At 47.0% G+C, this 14,496-nt stretch overlaps 1 protein-coding gene across 1 annotated transcript in view; it reads right to left on the bottom strand.

Moving 5' to 3' along the window:
• Positions 1-5,657, bottom strand: part of AHRR (aryl hydrocarbon receptor repressor) — a 79,737-nt gene extending 74,080 nt beyond the window's left edge. Inside the window, exon 1 of the mRNA XM_017868357.1 lies at positions 5,588-5,657. Coding sequence (XP_017723846.1) covers positions 5,588-5,649 — 62 coding nt within the window. The 5' untranslated portion in view covers positions 5,650-5,657. The remainder of the gene's footprint in view (positions 1-5,587) is intronic.
• Positions 5,658-14,496: the final 8,839 nt, after the last annotated feature.

Genomic DNA, 14,496 nt, shown 5'->3' with positions numbered 1-14,496 from the left:
GCCAATTAAAGAGAAGGGCACAGCTGGGTACCTACCCTACTGAGTTTAAGCCCTCTCTAAAGCTACAATATTAAAGATGATTTGGGTATTAGAGAAAACATAGAAATATAAATGAATAGAAAAGAATGGTGTGAGTCTAGAAATAGACTTCTTTGGGTCTTCTTTGGGTCTTCGCTGGACAATTTACTTCACAAAGATACTAAGGCAATTCAATAGGGAAAGGAAAATCTTTTCAATAAATGGTGCTGGATCAACTGTATATCCAAGAAAACAAATGGACACCAGCTCTACCCTCATGTAATACCCAAAAGTTAACTCAAAAAAGGAGTCTAGACTTCACAGTGGTTTAAACTACTGTAAAATTTTACAAGAAAATGTGAAAAAATCCTTTAGACCTTGGGGGTAGTCACAGGACTCTTAGAACACAAAATGACAAAAAGCTCACAAGTTGGTCTTCCTCCAAAGGTTTTCAAATGTCTTTTGAAAGTCAATATTAAGAAAACTGAAAAGTAAGCCTTAGATTGGAATATTCACAACAAGGGTTTATATCCAGAACATGTGAAGAACTCTTACAACTCAATAATAAGAAAACAAAGAAGCCAAAAAGAACACGGGCAATTATTTAAGCAGACACCACCAGACAAGATACATGGATGGTGAAGAAGCACATAAAGATGCCCTCAACACCATTAGTCACTAGGGAAGTGCACATTAAAACCCTGATGAGATACCACCAACCCAGGAGGACGGTCAAAACCAAGACGGCTGAGCACACCACGCACTGGTGGGGGTGCAGAGAAACTGGCATTCCCACATACAGTTTCTGGGAATGGGAAGTGACACCATTGCTTTGGAAACAGTTAAACGCCGGGCGCGGTGGCTCAAGCCTGTAATAATAAATAAATAAATAAATAAATAAATAAATAAATGGAAACAGTTAAACATGCACCTGCTGTGTCACGCAGCAACTGCACTCCTAGGTACTTATCCAAGAGAAATAAAAACATACAGACTTATACAAAAAATATTCATGGTAGCTTTATTTGTAATAGTCCAAAACGGAGAACAACCTGAACTTCCATCCGCAGGTAAATAAACAGATTTGGTCTATCCATACAACAGAACACTTCGCAGCAATAAAAAAGAACAAATGGCTGGGGCTAGAAATGTGGATGAATCTCAGAACCTTTATGCCAAGTGCACGCAGACAGACAAAAAGCTGTGTGATTCCATTTGCACAAAAGGCCAGGACAAGCAAACCATCTACAGCGACCAGAAACAGATCAGAGGTTGCCTGGGGCAGAGCTATAGGGAGGAATTACGAGGGGCCCAAAGAAGCTCCTAGAGTGATGGAAACGCTTCCTCTTGATTTTGGTGATGACCTCACGGATGTACACAGATGTCAAAACGGACCCAACTGCACACCTTAAACGTGCAGGTCAGCTGAAATACATGTACTTCAACTATCCCCAATAAACATCAAAATGCAGAAAAAAATAAAAGGAATCCCTGTGGCTTCCACAGTGTGGTGAGCTGAAGGCACTGTCCCTGCTGAGGACTCCGGGGAATCCCAAAAGACAAGGAGCATCAAACAGGCTTCTGGTGGCACAGGGCATTCACTCCTGGGAGAGCGCTGTGAATTCAGGATCACCCACGTCACCCAAAGGATACCGAGGCTAGGGTGGAGTCAAGGGCAACGCCAAGGGGAGGGCCGTCTCAGCTGGCTGCCCAGCTTCCCCACATCAGCTGCCCCCTGCACTCAGTGCCTGGGGGGGCCTCTCAGGGGCAGGTTCTAGACCAACTCCACCTCCGATGGCATGCTCCACGGCCTTTACCAGCCACCCCTTCCAAACAAAATTTGGGGCACACACAGACCTATCCCCCACCACCGCAGAGGAGCCAGTCAGACCAGAGCACTGGACACGGCCCTCAGATGCATCGGGGCCACAGCTGGGACGGCCAGAGCGGAGGGGGCCCCCACCCCAGCAGGGGGTGCAGGATGGGCGCCCAGACTCAACATCAAAACAGTGTTTTGGCCTCCAGTTTCCCAGAGCAGGTCCCTAGAGGGGGTCCCAGGACCCTTGCACATGCCCAGTAGCCCCTCCATGGAGAAAGACACGGCAGCCTTCAGAGATGCCCATGCTTGGACATGCCAGCCTCCATCACCTTACCTAGTGTGTGCATGCAGTGGGTGTGTGTGTGTGAGCTGGAAAACATTTCATGACTGTTCAAGTCATTCATTGTCTTTCATTGCCCCTCAAATTACAACTGGTTTTCTTTTTTCCCTCTTTTTTCCTCTTTCTTCCCCAAGTGTTGAAAAGTTTTAAACATAAATACATACATTTTAAGGAATATATTTGAAGAACTAATGGGAATATTCTCCTATAAACTTGAAGTAGAGGAGATCTTCCTAATCGTGATGTAAAATTAGCCACAAAAGTAAAGATTGAGGCCAGGCGCAGTGGCTCACACCTGTAATCCCAGCACTTTGGGAGGCCAAGGCAGGCGGATCACGAGGTCAGGAGATGGAATCCATCCTGGCTAACGGTGAAACCCCATCTCTACTAAAAATAAAAAAAATTAGCCAGGCGTGGTGGCTGGCGCCTATAGTCACAGCTACTTGGGAGGCTGAGGCAGGAGAATGGCGTGAATCCGGGAGGCGGAGCTCGCAGTAAGCCGAGATGGCACCACTGCACTCCAGCGACAGAGGCAAGAAACTCGCGTCTCAAAAAAAAAAAAAAAAAAAAAGTTAAGATTGACAAATTCAACTTCATACAAATTCATTTTTTTTTCTGCATGGCAAAGAACACTATATGTAAAATCAAAACCGGGGTAAAGTATTTGAAACCCATTCAACAATTAATTTCCTTAGTTTGCAAGCTCTTACAAATCAAGAGGCACAAAACATAAACAATACACTAGAAAAATGAGCAAAAGATGTAAATACGGTTCACAGAAAAGGAGATGCAAGTCACTCTTAAACCTCACTTATGATACAAGAATGCAAATTAAAATCACCAGTATCTGAAATACACTAAGTGCTGGGGCATGGGGAGGAGGCACTGATGAGGAACTCTAACCCTAACCTCTTATGCTGGGAGGTTTGGGAACAACTATTGAAATTACAAATGCCTGTGTTGTAGCTGAGCAATTCCACATCTAGGTTTTCATCCTCCCAATATGTGAGTGTGGGGGATTTGATTTTACCTCTTGCAAGCTAACAGCTTGTTTCTGTTTCGTGGACCCTGGAAGAAGACATGAGACCCCTGAGGCGGAGACAAAGGGCTTACAACTCACGGCACAGCAGGCCACGTGAGTTCCGTGTGTTCATCATTCACCCAGGTCCCCGAGTCCCGCGGGGGGATGTGGAAGCATCCTGGCTGATGCTGCATGTGCAGTGGGTTCTTGTAGCAACCAACGAAGACTGAACTTTTTACAGGGTGAGGCTCAGGTCTGCAGGTGAAGGGCGGCCATCCCTGGGGGCCAAGGAGGATGAAGTGGGGTGCACATAGGGAGCCAGGAAGGGGTGAGATGCTTCCACAGCTGTGTCCCTCAGGGGTGGGCGATGGGATGTGCTCCTGAGCCTGTGCACTTGAGAGATTTGGGTAGCAGATGTATCTGTCACATTAAATAAGGAGAGGAAATAGCTTTGCCACACAGCTACAAATGCAGTCCCCATGGTAGGGCAGTCTAGGGAAGAATCAGAACTAAATTTCCTGCTTTGATTGTGTTTTTATTGCACTGCAAAGGCCTGAGAAAGGAGTTTTTAGGCCTTTGCATTTTATGTATTGGTGTTTTGAATGGCTAGTGTGCTCACCTATTTCAAAACTCAGAGGAAAGTGTCTTCAGGCTGGCTCCCTGCCTGGAGGCAGCTGATTTTAAGTTTTCTGTGACTCCATCGGGAGACATTTTATGAATAAACTAGCAAACGTGCATGCATAGTATTTATGTTTCCTCCCTTTATATATGAATTGCAGCATCCGTATCTACTGCCGCCCACCCTACAGCTTGTTTGCAATCAGTGCAGGGCTGTGCTGTGTTTCTTCTGCAGCCCTTGGTCCCCGCCTCAGCTGAGTGCCTGGCCCCATGCGTGGTTTTGCGCATGTGCTCACTGCTGGGCCAGCGTTAGCCTGGGCACTGAGCCTACTGCATGCTGGTGTTCGATGCACAGAGTGCTAGGCCTTGGCCGCAAACTGCAGCCTTAAGGGACAAGGTAAGGTCTCCCTGTGGGACAAGGGCTCTCTTTATTGTTTACCGTAACAAGACACCTAAACAAGATGTAAACAGTAAATAAGATCCTTCCTTCCCAAGGGAGGCCTTACCTTCCGGTTTCCCAGCCCCAGCTCCTCCTTGGGCCCTGCAGTGCTTGGAGGCACCATGGCCACACACTAAGGCCCAGCGTTTGACACATCCAGGCACCCAGGGGCCTAACCTCAGCATCACAGCAGGTATCAGGGTGGGGAGGGCGGTGTTGCTGTGAATCTGCACAGAATCCTACCGCTCCTGCAGCCAGGGATATCATCCGACACACACACCCCACACACATACACCCACACACATCCCCACACACAGCCAGGGACATCATCCGGCACACACACAGCACCCCCTCTCCCCCGCACACACACAGCCTCGCACCTCCCACACACACACAGCCCCCCTACACACAGCCTCACACAGCCTCACACACATACACCCCACACACAACCCCCCACAGCCTCACACACACACCCCACACACACAGCTTCCCACAGCTCTCCACACACACCTGCACACACAGTCTCACAGTCTTGCACACCTGCACACCCCACACACAGCCTCACACACAGACTCAGACACATACACCCCACACACAGCCCCCCCATAGCCTCACACACACACCCCACACACACAGCTTCCCACAGCCCTCCACACACACCTGCACACACAGTCTCACCCAGCCTTGCACACCTGCACACCCGCACACAGTCTCACACATACTCCACACATCCCCCCCACACAGCTCCCTATAGCCCCCCATACACTCGCGCACAGTCTCACACAGCCTTGCACACCCGCACACAGTCACACACCCCCCCACACACACAGCCCCCCCCACATAGCCCCCCACAGGCTCACACACCCCCCCCACTGCCCCCACACACACCCCGCACACACACAGCCTCACATAGCCTCGTAACACACGCACACACCCAGCTGTGCCACACCCTCCGTCCCAGCGGGTGGCGGTCTCGCCTGCGGAGCCTGGGAAGCTGCCATGGGCCCGCCGCCTCCGCCTCCGCCTCTGCGGCCCGGAGCTCCGCCCGCGTCCTTGGCCTCAGCCCCCTCACGGTACCCGCCGCCTCGCTCCACCGCTCAGGGCCCCGAGGGCGCAGGGACGAGCCTCGCTGGGGGCACCGGGAGGCTGCGGGGTGAGGACTCCGGCGCCGCCCGCGCCTTCCTCCCCCGCGCCAGAGCGCAGCCCCGGCCCGCCAGGCTCCCGAAGCCTTCCTGGTTCGCCCTGTTCCTAAAACTCCGTTTTCAATGCAAACCCCAATCCTCCCCTTCCATGGGTAAAATAACCCACAGAAGCAGACGGCGGGATACTTACTGTTTCTGCAGGGGCCTCCTCCGCTTCCGGCCCGCGTACGTGCACTCCCCGGGCGGGATCATCGTCCTCGGCCTGGAAGACACGGGGGCACCCGGTCACCGGAAAGCGCCACATGCGCCCTGGTCCCGCCGCGACGCCCCGGGCCCCTCAGCGCGGTCCAGGAGCCCCCACACCCGCGACCCCGCGAGGCCCCACCCCTCCTCCTCGGGGACCCCTGGCCCGGGACTTCTGCTCTCCAGCACCCCGCACTGAGAACGCACCGGGGCTGGGTCACGCCTGGGCCTCCCTTCAGTGGCAGGCGGGTCCCAGCCTCCCCCAGAGAAGCGGCCTGCTCCGGAGCCTGGCTCAGGGCGCCATGGCGGGAGACGTCCTGAGGAGGAAGCCATCGAGGAAGCCACGCACGGGCGGGGCGCGGCCAAGGCCTGGGCAGCCTGCAGCCTCCACTCATCACGCAGGTCCCATGTTCCCGTTACCCCCGAGAAGATATTTGGGGTCCCGTGTTCCCATCACCCCTAAGAAGGTACGTGGGTCCTGTGTTCCCGTCACCGCAAGAAGGTATGTGGGGTCCTGCATTCCTGTCACCCCTAAGAGGGTATGTGGGGTTCTATGTTCACGTCACCCCAAGAAGGTACATGGGTCCTGTGTTCCCATCACCCCGAGAAGGTATGTGGGGTCCCGCATTCCTGTCACCCCCAAGAGGGTACACGGGTCCCGTGTTCTCATCACCCCGAGAAGGTACGTCGGGTCCCACATTCCTGTCACCCCTGAGAGGGTATGTGGGGTTCTATGTTCACGTCATCCCGAGAAGGTATGTGGGGTCCCATGTTCCTGTCACCTTGAGAAGGTATGTGGGGTCCCGTGTTTCTGTCACCCCCAAGAGGGTACTCAGGTCCCATGTTCCTGTCACCCGGAGAGGACACACGGGGCCACATGATCCCATCATTCCCGAGAGCATATGCAGGGCAGCAGCATAATCTCCTCTCTGTGGTGTGATCTCCCTGTGGTGTTTGTAGCAGGTCTTGCTCTTCTCATCTCTGCCCTTGATAGCCTTGTGCTTTAGGCCAACAGGCGTCCTCTTTTCTATGTAAAATTCTACTCCACTCTATAGTCCTGGAATTCCACTTAGGTCACTAGCTCACAGCGCCCTGAGTCCAGTTGACTACACCCACCAGCTGCCACCAACCATGCTGGACACAGGCATGTGCCTCCCAGCGGGGCCCCTGAGGAGCAGTCCAGTATCTGTGCCCAGGCTGGTCAGCTCGCCTGTCACCCATCTTAGAGAGGGCATCACCCTTCTTTTCACAGAATCTTGATTTTCCTTGCAATGGGTGCAGCTGAGCCCTCACAAATGTCCTGCAGACCTGTGTGCAGTAACCATCCCATGCCAGGCTCTGGGCCAAAAGCCTTGGGGAGGAAGTTAAGGAGCCCTCACCTGACCTGAAGTGAGTGCAGCCTGGAAGAGGAGGCAGACTCACACAATATCCACCTGGTGGGAAAGTGCCATAAAATGTCAAAAATGTGTCATGGATCCACTTTGACTATAAAGACTTAGGTAGATAAAGTAAATGGATAGAAAAAGATACACCATGCAAACATTAATCAAATGAAGCAGCTGCATGAGTCCCAGACAAAGGAGACTTCAGAACAAGGAATATCACCAGAAACAAAAAGGTATGTTCTATAATAGTAAAGGCATCAATTTTCCAAGGAGATCTGACAATCCTAAAGGTAAATGTACCTAGCAACAGAGCTTCAAAACACATGAAGCAAAAACTAATAAAACCAAAAAGGACAATTCGTGGCAGACATTAACATTTCTATCTCAGTAATCAATAGAACAAGTAAATAAAATCAGTAAGGATATCCAACAACAACAGACTTGAATTAATGGAAATTTATAAAACACTCCATTCAACAACAGAAGAGTATCTGGTTTTTGCACATGTAACATTCACCAAGGTAGACCATATTTCTGGGACTTAAAGCTATCCTTAACTTTTAAAAAAAAAAAAAAAAAACAGAAATCGTATGAAGTATGTTATTTGACATAATGGAATTAAACTATAAAGATATCCAGAAATTTTCCAAATATTTGGAAAGCAACCCACTTTTAAATAAGCATGGATCAAAGAGGCAGTCCCAAAGAAGTTTAAAAATATTTTGAACTAAACAAAAATGAAAATACAAACATATCAGACTTTGTGGGATGCAGCTAACCAGTACTTTGATGAAAACTGATAGCATTAAGTCCTTATATTTGAGAAAATAAAAGGTCTAAAATAAGTAATCTAAGCTTCTAACAAGTAACTAGAAGAGAAGATAAACCCAAATTGAGCAGAAGGAGGGAAATAATAAAAATAAGTCTATAAGACATAAAACACACAAAAAAAGAAGAATTGGTAGGGCTTGGTGGCTCATGCCTATAATCCCAGCTACTCTGGAGGCTGAAGCAGGAGAATTGCTTGAGCCTGGGAGATGGAGGTTGTGGCGAGCCAAGATCACACCACTGCACTCCAGCCTGGGAGACAGAGTGAGACTGTCAAAAAAAAAAAAAGAAAAAAGAAAAAAGAAACAGAAAGAAAGAAAAAGAAAAAGAAATTAAACCAAATGTTGGTTATTTGAAAAAATCAACAAAATTGATAAACTTCTAGCCATACTGATCAAGAAACAGAGAAGACAAATTGCCAATATCAGGAATGAAAGAGAGAACATCACTACAGATCCCACAGACATTAAAAGAAAAATTACAGAGCTGAGGCCAGGCGCAGTGGCTTACGCCTGTAATCTCAGCACTTTGGGAAGCTGAGGCAGGTGGCTCACCTGAGGTCAGGAGTTCGAGACCATCCTGACCAATATGGTGAAACCCCGTCTCTACTAAAATTACAAGAATTAGCTGGGCATGGTGGTGTGCACCTGTTGTCCCAGCTACTTGGGAGGCTGAGGCAGGAGAATCGCTTGAACTTGGGAGGTGGAGGTTGCAGTGAGCCGAGATCGCACCACTGCACTCCAGCCTGGGCAACATAGTGAGACTTGGCCAAAAAAAAAAAAAAAAAAAAAGAAAAGAAAATAAAATTATAGAGCTGGGTGCAGTGACTCAAGCCTGTAATCTCAGCACTTTGGAAGGCTGAGGCAGGAGTATCACCTGAGGTCAGGAGTTAGAGACCAGCCTGGCCAACATGGTGAAACCCCATCTCTACTAAAAATACAAAAAATTAGCCGGGCATGGTGGCGCATGCCTGTAATCTCAGCTACTTGGGAGGCTGAGGTAGGATTGCTTGAACCTGGGAGGCAGAGGTTGCACTGAGCCAAGATCACACCATTGCACTCCAACCTGGGTAACAAGAGCAAAACTCCATTTCGAAAACAAAAACAAAACAAAACAATATACACACACACACACACACACACACACACACACACACACACACACACAAACATATATATATATATATAGAGAGAGAGAGAGAATACCGCTGTGAACTGAATGTGTCCACCCACAATTCCTATGTTAAGCCCTAACTCTCCATGTGACTGTATTGGAGATAGAGCCCCTACCCTCATAGGTGATTAAGACAATAAGGTTGGAGCCCTAATCTTATAGAACTGGTGCCCTATAAAAAGAGAAGAAGCATCAGAGCTCTCTCTCTCCACCATGTGAGGATGCAGCAAGAAGGCAGCCATCTGTAAGGCAGGAAGAGAGACCTCACCAGAAACCAAATCAGCCAGCACCTTGATCTTGGACTTCCCAGTCTCCAGAATGGTGTGAAATAAATTTCTGTTGTTTAAGCTATCCAGTCTATGTACTTTGTTATGGCAGCCCAAGCAGAATAAGACAAATACTATCCGAAATATTAAATGATTTAGATGAAATAGAGGAATTCCTAGAAAGGTGCAATCTATCAAAACTCAAGAAAAAACAGATGATCTGGATAGCTCTATATCTATTCCAACAACATCAAAAAACCCAGGCTTAAATGGTTTCCCTGGTATATCTACCAATGTAAAGAAATAATACCAATTATCTGCAATCCTTGGCAAAAAATATCAAAAAAATGTTTTAATTGTCAACTTGTTTATGAATTCAGCATTACTCTGATGCCAAACTAAAGGCATTGCATGAAAAGAAAACTAAAGACCAGCATCCCACATGAACATAGACACAAAAATCCTCAATTAAATATAGGTATTGGCAAATAGAATCCATCAATATATAAAAAGGATGATACATCACAACTAAGTGGGATTTATGCAAGGAATTCAGGGCAGCTTCAACATCCAAACACCAATCACTGTAATCCACTATAATAATAAACTAAAAAGAAAACGCACATGATCATCTCAATCTTTCAGAAAAACATCTGACGAAATCCAAATCCATTCATAATAATTTTTCCAAAAAACCTCTCATCAAACTAGGAACAGAAGGAAACTTAATTAACGTGATAAAGAACATCTACAAAAGCTTATAGCTAACATCACAGCTAATGGTGAAAGACTAAATGCTTCTCCCCAAGACCGTGAACAAGGCAAAGCTGTGCTATATCCCCATTCCCACTAAAATTATTTGTGTACTAGCCAGGGCAATAAGTCAGGAAAATAAGTAAAAGTCTCAAAACTGGGAAATAAATAAAAGTCATAAAACTGGGAAATAAAAATAAAATAAAACTATCTGTTCGCAGACATGATTTTACATGTAGAAAATTCCAAAAAGGCTGAGTGAAGTGGCTCACACCTATAATCCCAGCACTTTGGGAGGCCAAGGTGGGAGAATCACTTGAGCCCAGGAGTTTGAGACCAGCCTGGGCAATGTAGGAAGACCCTATCTCTACAAAAAACACTTTTCAAAAAAATTAGCCAGGTGTGGTGGCACACACCTGTAGTCCCAGCTACTCAGGAGTCTGAAGCAGGAGGATCACTTGAGCCCAGGACATCAAGGCTGCGGTGACAGTGAGCTGTGATTGTACCACTGCACTCCAGCCTGAGTGACAGAACAAGACCCTGTCTCTTAAAAAGAGAGAGAGGGAATTCCAAAAATTTTACTAAAACCAATCACCTATAACTATTTACTGAGACCAGCAAGGTCACACAGTAAAAGGATAATAACGCAGAAATCAATTGTATTTCTAGATACTAGCAATGAACAACTAGAATTCAGATATTTAAAAACTAGTATCATTTAAAATAGTACCCCAATAAAAATAAAATAGGTATTTCAAGAGACCTAATATATGTGTAACTGGACCCCTAATGAATAGGAGGGGAAAGGAGGTAAAAGAAAAATCTAAGAAACAGCAGAAATTTTTTCCAAATGTAATGAGAATTGTAAACCTACAGACCCAAGAAGCTTAGTGAACTCCAAGCACAAGAAACAGGAAAATTACACCAACGTATATCATAATCAAATTGCTTATTACCAGTAACAAGTAGAATAATATTTATTTTTGTATTTTTTGTAGACATGGGTTTTCATCATGTTACCCAATCTGGCCTTAAACTTCTGGGTTCAAGCAATCCGCCACCTTGGCCTCCCAGAGTGCTGGGATTACAGGCATGAGCCATGCACCTGGCCTAGAATAATATTAAAAGCCAGAGAAAACAGGCATTGGGTATAAAGGACAAAAAATAAGATGGCAGAAGATTCCTCATCAGAAACAAGAAGGTAGTGGAGCAACATCTTTAAAGCTGAAAGAAAAAACCCTGAAACCTAGAATTCTACATCTTATGAAAACATCATTCATAAGTGAAGGTGAAATAAAGAGCTTTCAGATGCACAAAAGCTGAAAGAAATCATCACTAGCTGACCCACACTATAAGAAATATTACAGGCCAAAGGAAAATGATACCAGATTGTAAAATGTGTCTACAACATGGCACAAAAAGCGCAGGAACTGACTACTAGAGGGTTAAATATGCATAATTTGTTCTTATTGCTTAGATATCTTTAAAAGATAAGTGACTATTTCAGCAATAATAACAGCGTGTTGTGGGGTTCACAACAAACGTGGACATAAAGTATATGGCAGCTACACAGACCCAGGAGGGGAGACATGCATTCACAAAGTGGGGTGACAGTACTCAGAAGCTGTGCCAGCTGCCCGTTTGTTGCCTCTAGGCTCCAGACCCCCCCGTCCTGCCTGCTCTGCATTAATAAGCCTCAGTCTTTCAGCACTTTTTCCTATAGAGAGCATGATGTTGCACTGGCCTGAATACGGCCCTGGAGGAGCCCTGCAGGAAGAAGGAGACTCTCCTGGTTCCAGCGCTTCCCGCTTTTTTGTGTTCCTGCTCACCACTGCCATAGACAGGGCAACTCAGCAAACTTCCCTGCCCTCCAGGGGACGGAGCTACACCTCCTCCAATGAGGCTCGAGCCCCACCCTTGGGAAGGGAGCTCCCTTCCAAGCGCACTCCTTAGGGGCCTCCGGGGCCCCAGAGCACCATGCAGAGTTCTCCTCTCCCCTCCATAGCTGCGCCACTGTTGCTATCAATACTTCTTAATATTAAAGTTTCTCAATTCAAATAAAAAATTAAATTAAAAATATAAAACACCAACACGGTGAGACCTCATCTCTACAAAAAACAATTTTTAAAAATTAGCCAAGCATGATGGCACATGTATGTAGTGTCAGTTACTTAGGAGACTGAGGCAGGAGGATTGCTTCAGCCTGGGAGGTCGAGGCTGCAGTGAGCCAAGATCACACCATTGCACTCCAGCCTGGGTGACAGAACAAGACCCTGCATGTATGTGTGTGTATATATATATACACATAAAGAGAGAGAGAGCGCGCTGATTTTTTAAAATCCACATTTTAGAGCTACACATTAAAACACATATGAAATAAATGGCATGTTAGGGATTTGCTTCTCTATAAAGTGGGGAGGACAGTGGAGTCTGAATGGTCTGGGGCTGGCAGACTGGACTTTAAATGAAACTGGATAAGCCAATATTGATAGTTGATTACCTATGCCAGCTGATGAAAAAATTAAGCTCTTTATATAATTCTCTCTCCACTTTTGTAAAATATTTGAAAAGTGCCATAATAAAATGTTTGGCTTTAAAAAAAACATTAAAAAGAAAGAAACTGTGGCATAAGAATAGAGATACTAACTGATTATGACCAATGACCAGTTGATTTTCCACAAGGGCACCAGGGCTGTTCAACAGGGAAAGAACAATCTCTTCAACAAATGGTGCTGAGATAACTGGCCAGCCTGAGCAACATAGCAAGCAAGGCCTTGTCTCTAAGGGGTGGGGGGGTGGGGGTGGGGAAAAAGCCCACACACCAGAATAGTGAAGGTTGGATTGGATCCCTACCTCACACAATATGAAAAAATTAACCTAAAATTGACTAAAGACTTAAATGTAAGAGCTAAAAATATAACACTCGAAGAAAACATAAGATTCATCTTTAATGGCCTTGATTGGATAATGACCTTAAATGTGGCAGTGAATTCTTAGATTTATCACAAAAAGCACGGGTAATAAGAGAAAAAAAATGGATAAATTGGACTTCATCAAAACTAAAAATTTTTGTGTCACAAGACATTACCAAGAAAGTGAAGAGGCAACCCACAGAATGGCAGAAAACATTTACAAATCATGTATCTGATAAGAGTCTAGTATCCAGCATAGACAAATAACTCTTACAATTCAACAACAAAAAGACAACCTAATTTTAAAATGGGCAAAGGCTTTTTTTAAAAGATGGTTGACTAGAAGCATTTCAACCACATCTCATCCACTTAGAAGAACCAAAATAATGTGTAGATGATCACACTTTGAATCTATTTTCCAAGAGACAACATGGGAGTTCAGCAGGAAAGTGACAGGAAAAAGCAAAACTTAGGAAGAAGGAAAGCAGGCAGCCTATGTGGCCAAGAGCGGCTGGGAACTGGGAGTGACTCCCCAGTATGAGAGGGTGAGGGTGGGTCTTCCCGCAGTCCACTTTCCCACTGGAGATTCATGCAGTCCCTGACACAGGAGAGCAACTCCACCCTCCCAATCTCTGCATCGGATTAAGGGAGACCAAGAAGGAAGTGCTCCGGGAGGGAACATGCCCTGGGTCTCATACCCTTTCTGAAATTTAAGCAGCTAGAGCAAGACACCGTTCTCCATCCTAGTTCTCAGCAGACGGTGCATGTTCCTGGTACAAGCAGTGCCAATCCGAGGCATTAGGGAAACTTGGACTTGGACTGCTGCTTGTGGAACTGAGGTGTGAGAGTGGCCCAGGACTAAGAGGCAAATGTGGCGTGGGCTACGGCTCCCAGCACTGGAAGCAGGCACCACCCCCAGGACTTGAGCAAGATGAGAGTTGCCATGGGGGCTTGGTCTTGAGCTGTGCAGGGCCTACAGCCTGGAGCTGAGTTGTGGGCCAGGCACAAACTGCCAAGGCTGATGGAACAGCTTTTGTCTCCAATAGCCAGGATGGGGGAGCAAGCCACATGGGGATTGGGGCATGAAAGGTATGCAGGTCTTCCATCCATGGCCAAGGCTCTGGCTGCTGGGACTGGTCCCACCCTCCCTGTGGCAGCTGCCCCTCATCCAGGCATTCTGCCATGGGCCCTGAAAATCACCCAGTGGCACCTGTCACAGTTGGTACATGCACTCAGGGGGCTAGAGCAAGCTTGCCTGGTCCAGCTCTGCCCGGCATCCCCCTTCCCCAGCCCGTCCACAAGACAGAGTGTGGGATCCAGGGACCAGGAGGATCCACAACCCAGTCCACCACCTGGGACACTGAGCCCTTCTCCCAGGGGACACCCTGTCACTACCACCTCAGCTGGCATCTACCTGCAAGTGCCAGCTGCTGGCCTGGAGGCTGGCCAGCACAGCCCATTGCAACCACTGCCAACACATGCACACAGCTTGGGACCCAAAAGTGCATCTCACCACCACTGCCACCACCATTGCCCACA

This window comes from Rhinopithecus bieti, unplaced genomic scaffold, assembly GCF_001698545.2.
Source record: "Rhinopithecus bieti isolate Rb0 unplaced genomic scaffold, ASM169854v2 scaffold_2453, whole genome shotgun sequence".
NCBI classification, from domain to species: domain Eukaryota; kingdom Metazoa; phylum Chordata; class Mammalia; order Primates; family Cercopithecidae; genus Rhinopithecus; species Rhinopithecus bieti.
The sequence above is the reverse complement of the archived record's forward strand: the minus strand, read 5'-3'. Positions and strand labels throughout refer to the sequence as shown.